At 37.5% G+C, this 18904-nt stretch overlaps 1 protein-coding gene and 1 long non-coding RNA gene across 3 annotated transcripts; one reads left to right on the plus strand and one right to left on the minus strand.

The window, feature by feature from the left end:
• Positions 1–1739: 1739 nt before the first annotated feature.
• Positions 1740–10468, minus strand: LOC131106585 (uncharacterized). Of its 2 annotated transcripts, XR_009120099.1 has the most exons (6): positions 10170–10468; positions 8382–8469; positions 7379–7545; positions 6128–6258; positions 1917–2103; positions 1746–1831 (listed from the first exon to the last, which is right to left on the minus strand). It is a non-coding gene; the product is annotated as an uncharacterized LOC131106585 (long non-coding RNA). The 2 variants fall into 2 exon arrangements; XR_009120098.1 differs by having other exon boundaries at positions 1740–2103.
• emc3 (ER membrane protein complex subunit 3) lies at positions 9816–18754 on the plus strand. The gene is made up of 9 exons (XM_058055788.1): positions 9816–10040; positions 10214–10386; positions 12101–12158; positions 13072–13165; positions 14365–14469; positions 16034–16115; positions 16190–16269; positions 16354–16436; positions 18170–18754. The coding sequence occupies exons 2-9, from the start codon at positions 10232–10234 to the stop codon at positions 18296–18298; spliced, it is 786 nt and encodes a 261-aa protein (XP_057911771.1). The 5' UTR covers positions 9816–10040; positions 10214–10231; the 3' UTR covers positions 18299–18754.
• The last annotated feature ends 150 nt before the right edge of the window (positions 18755–18904 follow it).

The raw sequence follows: 18904 nt of genomic DNA on the forward strand, positions 1-18904 counted from the left end.
AAACGGACATTTTCCGGTATACGCATATAACGGATTTCGCTTATATCGGACAAAACCAGTGGGAACAATTGAATCCGATATATCCGAGGTTTACTGTACTACCACATCACAACCACTAGGAGAACCAGGGTATAGGGGGGAAGGAGCCACCTGGCGTGGCCCAGGTCGGTGCACTGTATTCGGACACACACTCCAAGCAGCCGGTGTGACGTCACGGAGGTCTCTGGCAAACCTTTTACTTTTTAAACGCCGAGGCGCTGAAGTGTCAGGTAGCTGATAACGTTTTTTTGTGTGGTTGTTTTTTCTTCTCACCACTGGGAATTTGGCACAAGTAACTCTGAATATGAATGTTTGTTTACAAGGGAGCTTAAAGGGAAGAGAAAAAAGGAGCACTTGATTTGCTCATCTGCACAATAAAGGTATTCTTTCCTCATTGGAGTGCCTTTTTAAAAGTTACCGGCTATCATAAATTCATTCATTTTCTACCGCTTATCCTCACAAGGGTTACAGGGGTGCCGGAGCCTATCCCAGCAGTCGGGGGAGAGGCGGAATTGGAACTCGGGTCTCCTAGCTGTGTGGCCTGTGCGCTAACCACTCATAATTTCCTGATATAATTGCCATGCACCTCTCGTAGTCACTAAGCAGTGCAGTGAGGCGAGAGGCACACATGACCATGAAGGCAGCACCAGGTTGAAGGAAACAAAGAACGCTTGTAGCTTCTGGGCGGTCAGTCAGCAAGAGAGCTCATAACTGCAAACTAAGTAGATTAAAACCTTCAAAGGAGGGTTCCATGGAGCGTGTTCCTTGGCATCAAGCGGCTGTCTGATCATGCGTCTCTGAAGGTGGCCATTGAACGTGTCATCACAGACCGCTACACCCATTCACGTCACTTCTGCTGAGCGTGGTGGAAGATGCACTTCATTAAGGTCAAGGGACATTCATCATGTGGCGCAGGCCTGCCAAGTCCTGCGCAACAAGTGGGAACGCCACGCTGCGGAAGTGATGCCCTTATGCAATTTTTCCCAGCTCGGGCCAAAGATGGTGAATTGCTGAGTCATGTTTGTACGCCATCGGCTGACAACGCCGACACTTGACATGCCGCCTCGGGAGCTGCGAGCATGAGTCACCCGCCGTCCTGTCACTTGGTCAGATGTCACAAACCCGAAGGTCAAAATATTCCGATATTCCGATATGACTGGAGTGAATAAAGCACACGTTTATTCAATGTGTACATTTTTTCAAGTCATAGTATTATGAGGATAAAGCATAACTATAAAAATCATAAATAAATAATTAATGCAAAATTAAGGTTGACATATTCAAGAAAAAAAATTCAAAAGTTATCTAATTATGAGAAACAAAGCAAAAAATAAAGTTGAAATTTTTTACATTAAATATTTTAATATAAAAATGTTAATATATAAATTCATTCATTCATTCATTTTCTACCGCTTATCCTCACGAGGGTCACGGGGGGTGCTGGAGTCTATCCCAGCTGTCTCCGGGCGATAGGGGTTACACCCTGAACTGGTGGCCAGCCAATCACAGTATTAAAAGAATAAATAATAATAATAATAATAATAATAATAATAATAATAATAATAATAATAATAATAATAATACATTTTAATATAAAATGTTTAAATATAAAATTATATATAAATATATAAATGTTAATATAAAATATATGAATATGAAGTATTTTAATAAATGACAAATGTAATAAAAATAAAGTCATAACATTACATCACATCAGGACCGTCCGGGGAGAAGAAAACTTTCTTCCACCTTTCAATGTCCCATGTTTGGTGCTCTCCTGCTCATTCCAAACCTTGAAGGAGACCAGGCCTTTGGAGATGTTTCTTATCTGGCAGATGTCTGATGGTTATGGGCCTACACCGAGCACGAGTACTAACCTTCATTTGGACCCAGGATGGTCCCGTGTCTTGACGGACAGCAGCCAGAGGCTCATATTCTTCACCTTTGTCCAAAAGTGTCCCCCTTTGTTCTTCTCTTGTACACATCCCATTTTCCTCTCTCTCTCTCTGGGCCTCGGTGTGTCTCCTGGAAGGTCGAGTCACCTCCTTCAGGGAATTCCTCCTGCTGAGATGAGATGCCCCATGTGTTAGTAAGTGTGTGTGTGTTTCCTTGATGCTAAAAGAAAAGGCCGGACAGGAGGCCTGCACACATTGTGAACTTAGAAAAAAAAAAATTCCCATATGATTGAAGCCTGCAGAGAAAAACAAACAGCATTCTCCCTGTGGTATGGCAGATGTCTCCTTGTGATAAACGCCTCACAAACACCCCGATTGCATAACAGCTGCACACTCTTGTGTGTCCTTGCAGGTTGATTGTGATGATTATGATTTTGGTCATAATAATACATTTTTTTCTCACAACCTCAAGTGATCATTTCTTGACACAATCTTGACAGGAATACAAAAAAGTGTATCCTCAGTGACAAATTGCAGCCAAGGGCTTTGTAGGACTTCAGGAGGTTTGCCACCAGCTGCTTATAAGGATCTGCCTTGTAGATTCATTCATTCAGTTTCTACTGCTTATCCTCACAAGGGTGCTGGAGCCTATCCCAGCTGTCTTCGGACGAGAGGCGGGGTACACACTGGACTGGTGGCCAGCCAATCCCAGGGCACATATAGACAAACAACCATTCACACTCACATTCATACCTATGGACAATTTGAAGTCGCTAATTAACCTAGCATGTTTTTGGAATGTGGGAGGAAACCGGAGTACCTGGAGAGAACATGCAAACTCCACACAGAGATCGCCAAGGGTGGAATTGAACTCGGGTCTCCTAGCTGTGAGGGCTGTGCGCTAACCACTCGACCGCCGTGCAGCCCTTTTTTTTTTTTTTTTTTTTTTATTTTCTTTTCGGGCAAGAAGCGTGGTACACCCTGGACTGGTGGCCGGCCAATCACAGGGCACATATAGACAAACAACCATTCACACTCACATTCATACCTATGGACAATTTGGAGTGGCTAATTAACCTAGCATGTTTTGGGAATGTGGGAGGAAACCGGAGTACCCGGAGAAAACCCACGCATGCACGGGGAGAACATGCAAACTCCACACAGAGATCGCCGAGGGTGGAATTGAACTTGGGTCTCCTAGCTGTGAGGGCTGTGCGCTAACCACTCGACCGCCGTGCAGCCCTTTTTTTGTTATTATTATTATTATTTTTAATTAATTCTTTCTTTCTTTCTTTCTTTCTTTTTCTTCACGAGGGTCGCGGGGGTGCTGGAGCCTATCCCAGCTGTCTTTGGGCGAGAGGCGGGGTACACCCTGGACTGGTGGCCAGCCAATCACAGGGCACATATAGACAAACAACCATTCACACTCACATTCATACCTATGGACAATTTGAAGTCGCTAATTAACCTAGCATGTTTTTGGAATGTGGGAGGAAACCGGAGTACCCGGAGAGAACATGCAAACTCCACACAGAGATGGCCAAGGGTGGAATTGAACTCGGGTCTCCTAGCTGTGAGGGCTGTGCGCTAACCACTCGACCGCCGTGCAGCCCTTTTTTTGTTATTATTATTATTTTTAATTTTCTTTTCGGGCGAGAAGCGTGGTCTACCCTGGACTGGTGGCCAGCCAATCCCAGGGCACATATAGACAAACAACCATTCACACTCACATTCATACCTATGGACAATTTGGAGTGGCTAATTAACCTAGCATGTTTTTGGAATGTGGGAGGAAACCGGAGTACCCGGAGAGAACATGCAAACTCCACACAGAGATGGCCAAGGGTGGAGGGTGGAATTGAACCCTGGTCTCCTAGCTGTGAGGCCTGCGCCCTAACCACTCAACCACCGTGCATACTGGAACATATTTTGATTTCTTTCCGGGATGTAACGGCAGCACCCGACCCCATTCTGTCCCTTGGCTACACGCCCCACAGTATGGATGCCAACGCCATGCAGTGCAGCGCCGTACAGTTTGCTCGGGGACAAGGCTGTTATGCAAAACGGCTTAGTCGAGTGGCACAGATTCCGCTAAGCTGAGGCGGTGCCATGCTTGAATAGACAAGTGTTGACGCTGAAGTTAGCTTCTGATTCCATTTCTGAAAATGCAGTAAAGTCAAAATTATGAGACAAAAAGTCATAATTGAGATGAAATGAGATAATGAGAAAGTCATGAAAGTGGTAATTCTGAGACAAAAAGTTTAAATCATTTGATAAAAATTTAAAATGAGATAAAAAGTTGAAATTTTGACAAAAAGTCGAAATTATGAGACAAAAAGTCAACTATGAGAGAAAATGTCATAATGAGAAGTCATAAATTATGACATGAAAGTCATAATTCTGAGATAAAAATGTTGAAATTATTAGATAAAAATTTGAAATTATGAGATAAAAAGTTAAAATTTTGAGATAAACAGTCAAAATTACAAGACAAAAAGTCAATTATGAGAGAAAATGTCATAATGAGAAAGTCGTGAAAGTCACAATTATGAGATAAAAATTCAAAATTATGAGACAAAATGTCATAATTGAGATGAAATGAGATAATGAGAAAGTCATGAAAGTCGTAATTCTGAGACAAAAAGTTTAAATTATTTGATAAAAATTTAAAATGAGATAAAAAGTTGAAATTTTGACAAAAAGTCGAAATTATGAGACAAAAAGTCAATTATGAGAGAAAATGTCATAATGAGAAGTCATAAATTATGACATGAAAGTCATAATTCTGAGACAAAAAGTTTAAATTATTTGATAAAAATTTAAAATGAGATAAAAAGTTTAAATTTTGAGATAAACAGTCAAAATTACAAGACAAAAAGTCAATTATGAGAGAAAATGTCATAATGAGAAAGTCGTGAAAGTCACAATTATGAGATAAAAATTCAAAATTATGAGACAAAATGTCATAATTGAGATGAAATGAGATAATGAGAAAGTCATGAAAGTGGTAATTCTGAGACAAAAAGTTTAAATTATTTGATAAAAATTTAAAATGAGATAAAAAGTTGAAATTTTGACAAAAAGTCGAAATTATGAGACAAAAAGTCAATTATGAGAGAAAATGTCATAATGAGAAGTCATAAATTATGACATGAAAGTCATAATTCTGAGACAAAAAGTTTAAATTATTTGATAAAAATTTAAAATGAGATAAAAAGTTTAAATTTTGAGATAAACAGTCAAAATTACAAGACAAAAAGTCAATTATGAGAGAAAATGTCATAATGAGAAAGTCGTGAAAGTCACAATTATGAGATAAAAATTCAAAATTATGAGACAAAATGTCATAATTGAGATGAAATGAGATAATGAGAAAGTCATGAAAGTGGTAATTCTGAGACAAAAAGTTTAAATTATTTGATAAAAATTTAAAATGAGATAAAAAGTTGAAATTTTGACAAAAAGTCGAAATTATGAGACAAAAAGTCAATTATGAGAGAAAATGTCATAATGAGAAGTCATAAATTATGACATGAAAGTCATAATTCTGAGACAAAAAGTTTAAATTATTTGATGAAAATTTAAAATGAGATAAAAAGTTTAAATTTTGAGATAAACAGTCAAAATTACAAGACAAAAAGTCAATTATGAGAGAAAATGTCATAATGAGAAAGTCGTGAAAGTCATAATTATGAGATAAAAAGTCAAAATTATGAGACAAAAAGTCAGAATTGAGATGAAATGAGATAATGAGAAATCATGAAAGTCGTAATTCTGAGATAAAAACAGTCAAAATTCTGATTCCATTTCTGAAAATGCAGTAAAGGTACAGTTCTCTGTTTTCATATTATATAGTCATATCTAGTCCGTAGAACTGGTCCACTTTGGAAACCATTAGGCCTACACTTTTCACACAGACCACAGAGAGACGGGGAGACGGGGGTCACCCTGGTCAAATTCTGCATGGGCCTGCTCCATCTTGCCCGTGTGCTCCTTTAAGATGAAGCCAAGAAAAAAGTGAGAATTTGATGTGAGCCTCATCATCATCCATCACGGTGTGGTGGGAGAGTGAGGATGAAGCACAGACAAAAGGAGAAGACGCATTAAAACCCGGCTGTTGCCGAGGAGCATGGCACCAAAATAATAGGAATGAGTAGAAAGGAATACAAGTGGAATAACATAATTATACTCACCTTACACTGAGTTTACAAAGTGGAGCATATAATCTTATTGGTTTCTGGTGGAAGCTTGATGACTACAGTAGAAGTCATGCTGCCCTCTTGGGACACACGATGAAGGTACACGACACTTTGGACTTTGTCTTCTAGGAGAGACACAACATTAGGCACACCCAAACGATCCAATCAACTCTATCATTTTGGTTTGTTGGTACGACTCTTATACTGGCTCCGGTTAGTCCATTAGGGATACTTCACAGGTTAAATGTCATATTCTCATCTTTATCGTTTTTATTTTTACACTTGTATTTAGGCCAGTTTACACTTTTATGTAGGTCGGTTTTATTATTTTCTTTTGTTTTAAAGAATTTTGATTTGACACTTTCATTGAAAATCATTCATTCATTCATTCAAGGCCAAAGGTGGAATCAAACTCTGGTGTCCTAGCTGTGTGGCCTGCAGTTATTTGAAGCTATTTCACAATATTATTTATATTTTTAAATCAATTTTCATTTATTTAAAAAAATACACTTAAAAGTTATATTTTAATACATTTTTTAGACCTTTATTAGTCATTCTTATTTCTATTCATTTTATTTAAGTTTTTTTTAGACTTTTATATAAACAAGCAAATTTTGGTCAGGTTTGTTAACATAATTTATATTGTTTTTATGTTTATGTATTTATGTTATTATTTTTAACATTTTTATTTCAGTCAATTTTATTTGATTAAAGTATTATTTTTACACTTAATTTAAATGCTTTTACTCTTGCTTTTATTTGTTATTTTAAAGTAATTTTTATTTTATTTTTTTTCACACTTAAGTTATTTTCATTGTATTAATTTTTTACAGTTTTATTTAAGGCATTTTTATTTGTATTTATTTTATTATACATTTTTTTACACTTTTATTGAAATCATTTATGGAGGTATTTAGTCCAGGAAAATATGAGAGAAAATGCTAACTGCATGCATACACATAATGCATACATTCAAATGAAATATCAAAAAGACCACTATTCCACTTCAAGTCACATACGAGTATAATATTCCATCCATCCATCTTCTATGCTGCTTATCCTAGGATTATGGGGATAATATTCCATATTTTAATGCAAGTTTGGACTTTTTGTCTGCAACCCACCCAGAATGGAACCGTAACCCACGGACTGAGAACCACTGGTGTATATAAACAGAATACAAAATGTGCAGACTCATATTGCCATTTGGAGAGATGGTGCTTTTTCCAAATATATTTAAATTACTTCCAAAAGCCTGCGAGGAGACGTGAAGGAGTCGTTAGGAGAGAAGGTGGCGTGCACAAGGCAGCAGCCCCCAGGTCGCCACGCTAATTGCCTTGTGAGGGAATGAGAAGAGGCCGACACCCGCCATCCGACATCTGTGCAGAGAGTCGACAGGATGAACTCACCGTCTTGAAAAAAAAAGACAAAAATATTAGCAAAATAAAGTCATGATATCAATAAAAAATATACATATATAGAATAAAGGTGAAATATTAATTCAAAAATATATATGTACATTTTGTCAGAGTCGTAAGAGTTGCAAGGTGCTCTTAAAGGGGAAGTGCGCATTTTTTTAAATTTTGCCCATCATTCCCAGTCCTTATGTAAAAAATGAACACATATTTCTTTCCCTTTTCTTTGCATTATAACACAAGAAAATGACTTAATATGAGTTAGCTAACAATGCACCTTGTTGAGTCTTTGTAGCAAAATGGAGAACTAGCTATCCACTCTTCCGTCTGGGAATGACGCTGAGACGAGCGGTGAGTACGCGTGACGTTAGGCCGCCAGATAGTAATGTTAGCTGCTACAATAATAACATGGTTGTAGCTTGGCTAATATATAAGTCAGTTATGTAAATGAAACAGCAGCGGAACTACAATGTTCTTCATGTAAATATAATAATAAATAATAACATTGTTTACGGGTAATAATTTGTAGGACAATTATGTCCAGCAAAACGTGGACTGGGTAACATGAATATTTTCCCATTGTCCACACTTTTCCAGACCTACATGACATACTGTACTTACGTAGGAGCCCTGGTAGAAATAGCACAAGGGTTCCTGGGTTGTCTTTGGACCTCCCGTACAGTACATTTAGCATTCATCATTCCACCCGGTAGACATGAACAGATGGCGGTGCTCTGAATATTCATGACACCTTGCACGTCACCTGCTGTGTCTCTTCATCACCTTGTGAAGGTCATGGAGAAAAAAAACATCTTTTTTGCAACGGAACCCACCCTGCTTGAGGTCTTTGTCTCTGTCGGATGTGGCATATGTGGAATATGGATGCGAGTTCACCTTAACAGATGAAGCCGCTGAGTCAGTCTGTAGAGAGGAAGCAAGCATGATTATTTGTGTCAATTTTTATTTTTTTTAGGGTCTCTGGCAAACCTTTTTCACTTTTCAAACGTCAGCGCTTTTCCAAAAATCACAACTTTATTCCAGCCATCCATTTTCTAGGCCACCTGTCCTTACTAGGGTCGCAGGGTTATGCTGGAGCCTATCCCAGCTGTCCTTGGTCGAGAGGCGGGGTCCAACAAGGAGTGGTCACAACTTTATTTTGTCTTGCAACTGACTTAAAAATAGGGATGTCCGATATTGGCTTTTTTTTTGCCGAAAACTGATATGCTGATACCAATATGTGTAATATGACATAACTCCCGTGCTGTTGTATACAGCATACAGCATTATCAACCGATATTGCATTTTTATGCTGATAATTATCTGTACCAATAATTATGGGACATGCCTACTTAAAAATATTTTTCTTAAATATTTCAAGTCTATGCTACTGAAACTGCACTATTACTACTCCTCCTCGTAGTATTATGTGTTTATTCTCATAAAATGCTAACTTTTTTCTCGTTGGAGTATGTCGTTTTTCCTCATAATATTTTGACTGTAATCTTGTAAAAAAAATTCTTTTTTTTTTATTTTTGCAGTTGTTTTATGTTATCATTTTTCTTATTGTAACGACTCTCTTCCAATATGACTTTACTCTTGCAACAACTTAATGCCCCCAAAATGACATTATTTATTTATTTATTTATTTTGTTTATCATCACGACTAAAAAAATATTTTTTTTTTCTTAAACTCTATGCTACTAAAATAGCATTATTTATCCTCATCATGTTTATTGCCATGAAGTATGTACCTTTTCCTCTTTAGAATCCCACGGTTTTTTCGTAATATTTTGGAGCTGTAAATTAAAGTTTTTTTTTTATTTTCCAAATATTTAAAACTTTCTTCTTTTCTTTTGTCATTTTGACATTTTCTTATCATAATTATTAGGGTCCGCGATAAATTCATTTTCTCTTCAATCCCTCACAATCCCTCTTTTCAAAAAATGTACGATTTAAACGCAGCAACTGCACTTCCGGTCTGAAGAGCGGAAGTCTACTTCTGACCTATATGCAGATTGCATGCTCGCTATCACCGCCTACTGGGCAAGAGCATATTGCAGGGAATTACGCTTAAAGGTACACGTGCAGTTAAATGACACCTACAATAATATATGTAAAAATGTCTTTAAAATATATAAATGTTTAGTTTTTATAAAAAATGTTAAATGTACACATAGATGGGTGTCATTGTTGAGGATTTGAAAGATTTAACCTGCTAGTACACCGTGATCCGGGCGCACAGTTACTCCATCACCGCGGGGTGTCGCTGTGCTGCAGCTAGCAAGATGCGGATGGCTTTGTAGAAGCAGAAAACTGTCTTCAAGCCGCAATGGCATTAGGAATCTGTCAAAGGTTGTAGATGTTTTTACAAAACAAATTATTCCACTGCTTTACGCTTTGTACATTTCATAACCGAGAAACGTCACCAGTGGAGTTTGCCGCGTCAAGACTACTCGACAATAAAGTCAACCGTCACCAGGAAGGATAGAAAGGTTGGCTAATGTTAGCATACAGTTAGCATCATCTGTGTTGTTGTTGATGACGCTGCTTGCTAGCTTCATGCACCAGCCATGCCGGGGTTCGACCACTTTAAATCTACATTTGTGAAAATGTAAGTCCACCTTTCAATTCCGTATCCCTTTTCTGTGTCCTTCGCATTCGCCAGAGACGGTAAGCAGGCTGAATGGCTGAGCCGGAGCTCCTCCTGGACTCCAACATTCGACTCTGGGTGGTGTTACCCATTGTCTTCATCACCTTCCTCGTGGGGGTCATACGTCATTATGTGTCCATTCTTCTTCAAAGTGACAAGAAGCTGACTTTAGAGCAGGTGTCAGACAGGTAAGGCGTCCCAACCTCAACACAACACGACAAACACCTGCGGTTCGTTACACTAGATAAGGGCTCTTCAATTCAAAATGAGTAAGGTCCGTATTTCATTTTGATTTAAATTGCCGTCAGATAACCGTAATAACTGAAGTCATTACGCACGCAATCTGCCACTTCGATCGCTACACTTCTTTTGTGGTTTTATGTTAATATGATTATAGTATAGTTCACATTCACAATGATCATGGATCCGTATCCGGACCGAGGTCTGCTATTTGGTGATGGCTGCCCTGGCTATTTGGGGTGTCACAAGAAGTCAGCTGGGATAGGCTCCAACATCCCCCCGCGACCTAATAAGGATAAGCGGCATAGAAAATTATTAGATGGACAAGATGGGCTTTTTGTCTTTAATATGCCAACTGCTAATGCTATTTTGTCTTAATATTGTGACAATTTTTTTCCTAATATTAGTCTTTACTCCTGTAAAATTACAATTACTAATTTTTGTTCTTCCTTCCTTTTTTTTAATTTTGCATTTGTAATATTTTGACTTAATTATCATAATATTATATTTTTTACCCAAACCAAATGTTTCAAAAATTGCAACTTTATTTTTGTTTTCTTTGTTTCTCATAATATTGCAGCTTTAAAAAAAGTTACATAATTTGGTTGTTAATATTTACACATTATACTATTTTTACTTGATATCATGACAATTACTAATTTTTGTTCTTCCTTCCTTTTTTTAAATTTTGCATTTGTAATATTTTGACTTCATTATTGTAATATTATATTTTTTACCCAACCAAATTTTTCTAAAATTGCAACTTTATTTTTGTTTTCTTTGTTTCTCATAATATTGCAACTTTTAAAAAAAGTTACATAATTTGGTTGTTAATATTTACACATTATACTATTTTTTCTTGATATTATGACTTTTTTCTAATATTTTTAAATATTTCCTAATATTTTATATAATATTATATGTATTATTAATTAATATTTTATTTATAGATATTTTTTTTCCATTTTTGTTGCTGTTTTTTTTTTGTTAAACTGTACTTTTAGAATATGCCCAGGGCCAATAAAAACAGCTAAGGGCTGTAAATGGCCCTGAGACAAAGAAAACGGACACACATTATCGAGCTCATTTTCAATTTATTGTGTGATTAATTCATATATTTATTATTTATTTTTTATTAAAAAAAAGTTACATAATTTGGTTGTTAATATTTACACATTATACTATTTTTTCTTGATATTATGACTTTTTTCTAATATTTTAAAATATTTCCTAATATTTTATATAATATTATATGTATTATTAATTAATATTTTATTTATAGATATTTTTTTTCCATTTTTGTTGCTGTTTTTTTTTTGTTAAACTGTACTTTTAGAATATGCCCAGGGCCAATAAAAACAGCCAAGGGCTGTAAATGGCCCTGAGACAAAGAAAACGGACACACATTATCGAGCTCATTTTCAATTTATTGTGTGATTAATTCATATATTTATTACCCACAACAATGAGAAATGTTGTCACTTTTTATTCTTGTGGCGTCTTGTGACACCCCTGCTAGCTAAGAATACGACAGGGGTCATCAGCTACATTTGTCTAGGAGGGCAGAATTTCTTTCAGCAGGAACTGTGAGGACCAGATGCGATTATCGTGTTTTTTTTTTTTTCCATACTGCCATATGAAATGATCCGCCTCTCATTGCAGCCAGGTACTCATCCGGAGCAGAATCCTCAGAGAAAATGGGAAGTACATTCCTAAACAAGTAAGCTATTTTCATTTGTGCTTTCTGTATGACATCAATGTTGCGGTTCAAACATCACTCTCTCACTCTATTGTGTATTTTTGGGGAAATGATCAATAAATATAAAATCTTGACACAGAGATGGCCGAGGGTGGGATTGAACTCGGGTCTTCTAGCTGTGAGTTCTGCGTGCTAACCACTCGGCCGCTGTGCAGCCTCCTAATACGTAACGACGAAGAATATTTACTGATCGTCTGATTAGAAATGAAATGTTTCCACGGACCCCCTGCAATTTGCTTGCGTACCATTATGGGTACGTGTACTCCTGGTTGGGAATCACTGCACGTTTACTGTGATACCGCTCCAGCAGGACTATGTACCATTAGAATACAGTAATGTACTGTAATGTCGGAAGTACTCTACCCAGAAAAAATTGTGTGCGTCTGTTTTTCTATTTATGTCTAATATGTCTGATAATCTCTGATTTTATCTTCTGTGTTGGGCAATAGGGTTGTAAAAGTGACTGTAGGGGTGTTTGTTTATGTCTAGAGGGCTCTAATAAAGTGTAGATAGAAGGGTATATTGGGTAATGGGAGTGTAAAGGTGACTATAGGGGTGTTATGTCATGTCTAGGGGTCTCTATTTAACATATGTTAAAATGTGTATTTAGAGGGTTGTAAACGGGTTGTTTATGTCTTACAATGTTGACTAAATTGGGTAATAGGAGTGTAAATGTGACTATAGGGGTGTTACTTCATGTCTAGAAGACTCTAATAATGTTAAAAAGTGTATTTAGAAGGTTATAAGCAGGTTGTATATGTCAAAAAATCAGGTAAAAAATCAGGCATGACAGGCGTGGAGGAGTGTAGCGTGTCTTTGGTTGTCTTTGTAAAGGCTGTTGTATTAATAATAAAATCATATTTCCTTCTTTCAGTCCTTTTTAATGAGGAAGTTTTACTTCAATAACCAAGAAGATGGATTTTTCAAGAAAACCAAAAGGAAGGTGGTTCCACCCTCGCCTATGACTGGTAATTCCTATTTCTTTTGATATTTATTGAGCCTTCTTGCTTTAATATTATTATTATTCATACTGTTTTACAGTAATCATTTGTGTTTAAAATTTCATGGCTTTACTCTATTCTATTATTTTTTACATAAATGAAGCATCTTCAAGCATAAAAATGGTACGGAAGTAAAACCTATGGCATTCAGAAGATGCATTCAAAGACGTTGTGATGATATGTAGTATTCTACACTGGTCACAAGGTGTCAGTAAAACTGCCCTGCTCTATGTGTCTTATTTGAGACTATATTTTCAATTTATTATAATCCATTTTCCATAGAATGGTTAAGAATAAGCATCACATGACTACGAGACAATTTTTATGCTAACCCTGTTGCTAAGGAACACGCCTTTCCAATCCCTGATACAAATGATGAGGCAAACTTGACTTGTTTGATGATAATGATCATTAATAATGATGAGGTATTATTTATTCTGATGTTGGGTGAGACACACAAGCACCAGACTTGGTGGGTGGAACAGTAGGCTTTCATTGAGAGTCCCAAACGTCACTTCCTGTCTGCTTCTCCCACTCATTTACAGCAACACACACAAGCACAAGTCTTATGTATGCCTTATTTTCTACTATATTGTGTGAAAGGAGCGTAAAGGTGACTGTAGGGGTGTTACTTCATGCCTAGAGAGCTCTAATAGTGTTAAAAAGTGTATTTAGATCGTAGACAGGTTTTCTATGGTCTAACTATGAAAATATTTAATTTCTAAATAAGGAATCCATAAACGAGGGTGGCAATGGTTTATGACAAGTTGTGTATATTCGGGGTCTAGATATTACTCCAAATCCCTTCTTCCCAAGCGGGTCCGAGTTTTTCTGCCCCAATGTTGCCAGATATCTAGTTTTAAGATATACAGTCGGGATCAATAAAGCTAAGAAATATACATTTCCTTTTATTGCAATGTTATTTCACTCAATTAATTTTTTTTCGTCAAAAAACAGGGTTTGTCTTGTATTTGGGTCAATGTGTAGATATATAGAATGTAGTACATGTAGTACTCTTCATTGTACATTATTGTAAGTGATGATAGACAGTAGTTTCATTTAGTTGAATGATTAATTGTGTATGATTAATGTATGGTAATGATTGATTAGGCACTTTTTTTTTTTTAACCAAGACTTTTTTTTTTTTTAATGATTGACTGTGGCAGATCCCAGCATGTTGACGGACATGATGAAAGGAAACGTGACCAACGTGCTCCCCATGATCCTGATTGGGGGCTGGATCAACTGGACCTTCTCAGGATTTGTAACCAGTAATGACATCAAATCATTTGACTTTCATTCCGCGCAATACCGACCCATGGCAGGATGGCCATTTTTTTAATGTTCTTCTCTTAATTATGACTCTATACTCATAATATTTTGACTTTATTCTTGTAATATTAGGACTTTTGCCCCAATTATTATTTTTTCCTTAATGATTTTTTTAAATATTTCAAACCTATGCTACTAAAATGACATTATTCATTCATTCATTTTCTACCGCTTTTCCTCACAAGGGTAGCGGGGGGTGCTGGAGCCTATCCCAGCTGTCTTGGGGCGAGAGGCGGGGTACACCCTGGACTGGTCGCCAGCCAATCCCAGGGCACATATAGACAAACAACCATTCACACTCACATTCATACCTATGGACAATTTGGAGTCGCTAATTAGCTTAGCATTTTTTTGGAATGTGGGAGGAAACCGGAGTACCCGGAGAAAACCCACGCATGCACGGGGAGAACATGCAAACTCCACACAGAGATGGCCGAGGGTGGAATTGAACCCTGGTCTACTAGCTGTGAGGTCTGCACGCTAACCACTCGACCGCCGTGCCGCCTTAAAATGACATTATATTTCCCAAATATATTACTAGTTTATACCCATCAAATTACTACGTTTGTCTTGTTAAAATATGTATTTTTCTCTTAATTTTTTACCTTTTTTCTCTTTTTTAACTATTAGTTTTTTTCTCTTCATTCATTCATTCATTTTCTACCGCTTTTCCTCACAAGGGTCGCGGGGGTTGCTGGAGCCTATCCCAGCTGTCTTGGGGCGAGAGGCGGGGTACACCCTGGACTGGTGGCCAGCCAATCACAGGGCACATATAGACAAACAACCATTCACACTCACATTCATACCTATGGACAATTTGGAGTCGCTAATTAGCTTAGCATTTTTTTGGAATGTGGGAGGAAACCGGAGTACCCGGAGAAAACCCACGCATGCACGGGAAGAACATGCAAACTCCACACAGAGATGGCCGAGGGTGGAATTGAACCCTGGTCTCCTAGCTGTGAGGTCTGCACGCTAAACACTCGACCGCCGTGCCGCCTTAAAATGACATTATATTTCCCAAATATGTTACTTGTTTATACCCATCAAATTACTACATTTGTCTTGTTAAAATATGTATTTTTTCTCTTAATTTTTTACCTTTTTTTTTTTGCTTTTTTTAACTATTTGTTTTTTCTCTTAATTAAAATTATCTTAATTTTGAATTTATTCTAAACTTTTTATTTCGACTTTATATTTTGACTTTATTCACATATTTTGGAATTTTCCCCGCAATCAAATTTTCCATTTCACAACATTCAGACTTAAAAAGAACCATGTTTCTTTAATAAGTTAATGAGACTAAAATTATGCTTTTTTAAATATTCTCGTCAAATTATGACTTTCTTGTTAGATCGCAACTTTTTTCCTCTCAATATTTTCACCCCATTCTTGTAAAATTACTGTTGATTTTTAATATTTATTTTGTTACATTATTGATTTTTGTCAACAAATGACCCTCGGATGTCCAAGACGAGATATCTTTATGCTTCTTTTATCCAGCCAAGGTCCCCTTCCCTCTCACGCTGCGCTTCAAGCCCATGCTGCAACAAGGAATAGAGCTGCTGTCATTGGACGCCTCCTGGTAAGATACGAAATCATCATTTTTATCGATAGTCATGGCCGTTTATTGTCCTAATGTGTGTTTTTGCCACGCAGGGTGAGCTCGGCGTCGTGGTACTTCCTGAACGTCTTCGGACTGCGCAGCATGTACTCGTTAATCCTGGGCCAAGACAATGGTAATAAACCAGCGTTGACGGTGTTGGCGTGTGCTTTTTTTAGTGGTTGTCAGTAGTTTTTGTGTGCTGCTGTCCCAACAACAGGCGCGGACCAGTCACGGATCATGCAGGAGCAGATGAGTGGGGCGGCCATGGCCATGCCTGCCGATACAAATAAAGCTTTCAAGGTAGCTTATCACCATACACTCACGTTCTTCGTACGTCCTTATGCGAGACAAGATCACACCTCTTTCTCTTTTCTGTGTGTTCTAAAGATATAAAGACTGATAAAAAAAAAAGGGGCAGCTCATTAATGCCCACAATGGGACCCACTTATTCCGCCTTAAAAGCCCGCTATTAGAGCACCTCCAAAAGCTCTGTCGAGGTTTGATGGTTTTCTATCCATGCTGTCAGCATGTAGTAACGGCTACATTCATTATAGCACATGTAGCATATAGCCAACTTCCACATAGCAACATACACTAATTATGGTCTTATCTCTAACTACTAGTGTACCGTGAGAAATCGTCAGTTGTGCCAATATCCATCCATCCATTTTCCTCCGCTTATCCGAGTCAGGGTCGCGGGGGCAGCATTATTCAATATCACTTTTTTTTTTTTTATTAATATTTATTAATCATTTTCTGCAAATATTGTCCGTAGTGTAAAGACAGGCAGAACTCGTAGCTGATTGGCTCGTTCCTCCAATAGACTTAGTGATGCACATGAGTGGTCGTGGTGGCATTTTGTTACATTTTTGGTTCGTTGTGTCCCGGCAAGATTTTTCCAATGTAAAAAAAAAACGTGCCGTGGCTCCAAAAAGGTTGAAAAACACTGCCTTCATTTTTACTTTTTATCTTGTAATTATGACTATTCTATCTCGATTATGACTACAGTAAACCTCGGATATATCGGATTGAATTGTTCCCACTGGTTTTGTCCGATAGAAGCGAAATCCGTTATATGCGTATACCGGAAAATGTCCGTTTTACGCATATATGGGATTTATATCCGGTATATGCGTAAATGGGATTTTATCCGTTATAAAAAGGCACTTCCTTGACTATGTTTCCAATGTACCTGGACGCGCAGGCAACGCTGCAAACGCTGCAAATGACGTCGTATAGCGGCCTGTCACGATTCGGATTCGAATCGGAGCGCCACGATGCGGCCATCCGATATATGCCAGGGAAATTTCATGGAAATGCATTGGAACGGGACTGGAGATTTTGTCCGAAATAGGCGAAATCCGTTATAAAAAATCCGATATATGCAATGAATTTTTATTGGAAATGCATTACAGAAAAATCGGTTCTTTTTTATCTGTCCGTTGTGAGCGAATTTCCGATATATCCGAGTCCGATATATCCGAGGTTTACTGTATTATCTCGCAATTTGGACTTTTTATCTGATGATGAGCTCATAACTTTGACTTTTTTCTCATTATTATTACTTTTTATGTTGTGATTTTTAATATTCTCATAATTAGGACTTTTTATCTTGTGATTATGATTATGATTATGGCTGCAACTCCAATATGTAGTGTTACCGTTGGCTAGTTGCTAATGTGTGCTAGTAGCTCCCAAGGTGTCGCTACACCAGTAAAGTAGTTTTTGGGCGTAACAAAGTTAATAAAATAATAACAAATGTCACTGTAGCTAGGTTAATATGCAGGTCATGTTATTGGAAATTGAGCCTTGTTAGTGCTTTTTGGATGTTTATTCAGAAAGCTTTGTTGGCAGAATAGGTGTGTTTTGTGTTCATGTCTCACATAAGGACTGTGGATGATGGTACTAAAAAAGCCAAATGATTCCTTTGTTTGAAGGACTTTAGGGGTTCCACTACAGCCACGTCATCCTCAAATGTAAACGTGTGCTACGGTGCTTTCAATGGGATTTTTTTTTTCCTCTGCAATCTTCAGGCGGAATGGGAGGCACTGGAACTCACCGACCACCAGTGGGCGCTGGAGAGTGTAGAGGAGGAGCTCATGGGTCTGGAGCTGAACTTTGATGGCATGTTCAGCAAGGAGCTGCCAACCGGGATCTTCTGAGTCCCTGCTAGTTTCCACCAGTGGGGTGTGGGCAGGAGGGGCTTTCAATGCAGGGATCTGTTTTTTGTTTCCAATTGAACAAATCCCTGCATCTTATGCAATGTTTACATTCTGGTTTTTTTTTTTTTTTCCAAATTGTACTAACTTTCCACTACTGAAAACAATGGATGTTGAACATAGTGAGATGCATTATAAATAGCTTGCTAAACAGTCAGTAGGTGCAAACAATGTGACCTATTCACTATGCTTTTCTTGTATTTCGTTTGTACCTTTAGGTTCAACCAACGATAGCTTACAACTTGAATACCGCGATGATGTTTAATTTAACCTTCTACAGTATGTGTATGGCACAAAAACCAATTTGTGTCATTTTTAATGTTGTGTAAAAAGTTTTTTTAATTTGTAACACCCTCTTGTGTTTGTTTTGTACAGTAAAATCTGTTTGGATGAAAGTGACCTTCATCTGTTACGGTGCATATTCATTATTCCCAGCAGGACTGCTATCTATTTGTGGCAGTGTTGGTGATGTCATGGTATAATTAGCATAATTATCTGCTGTGAGAGGTACAAACATGAAAAGCAAAGCAGACATATTTAGAAATACAC

The sequence above is a fragment of the Doryrhamphus excisus genome, chromosome 18 (assembly GCF_030265055.1).
Source record: "Doryrhamphus excisus isolate RoL2022-K1 chromosome 18, RoL_Dexc_1.0, whole genome shotgun sequence".
Classification (NCBI taxonomy): Eukaryota; Metazoa; Chordata; class Actinopteri; order Syngnathiformes; family Syngnathidae; genus Doryrhamphus; species Doryrhamphus excisus.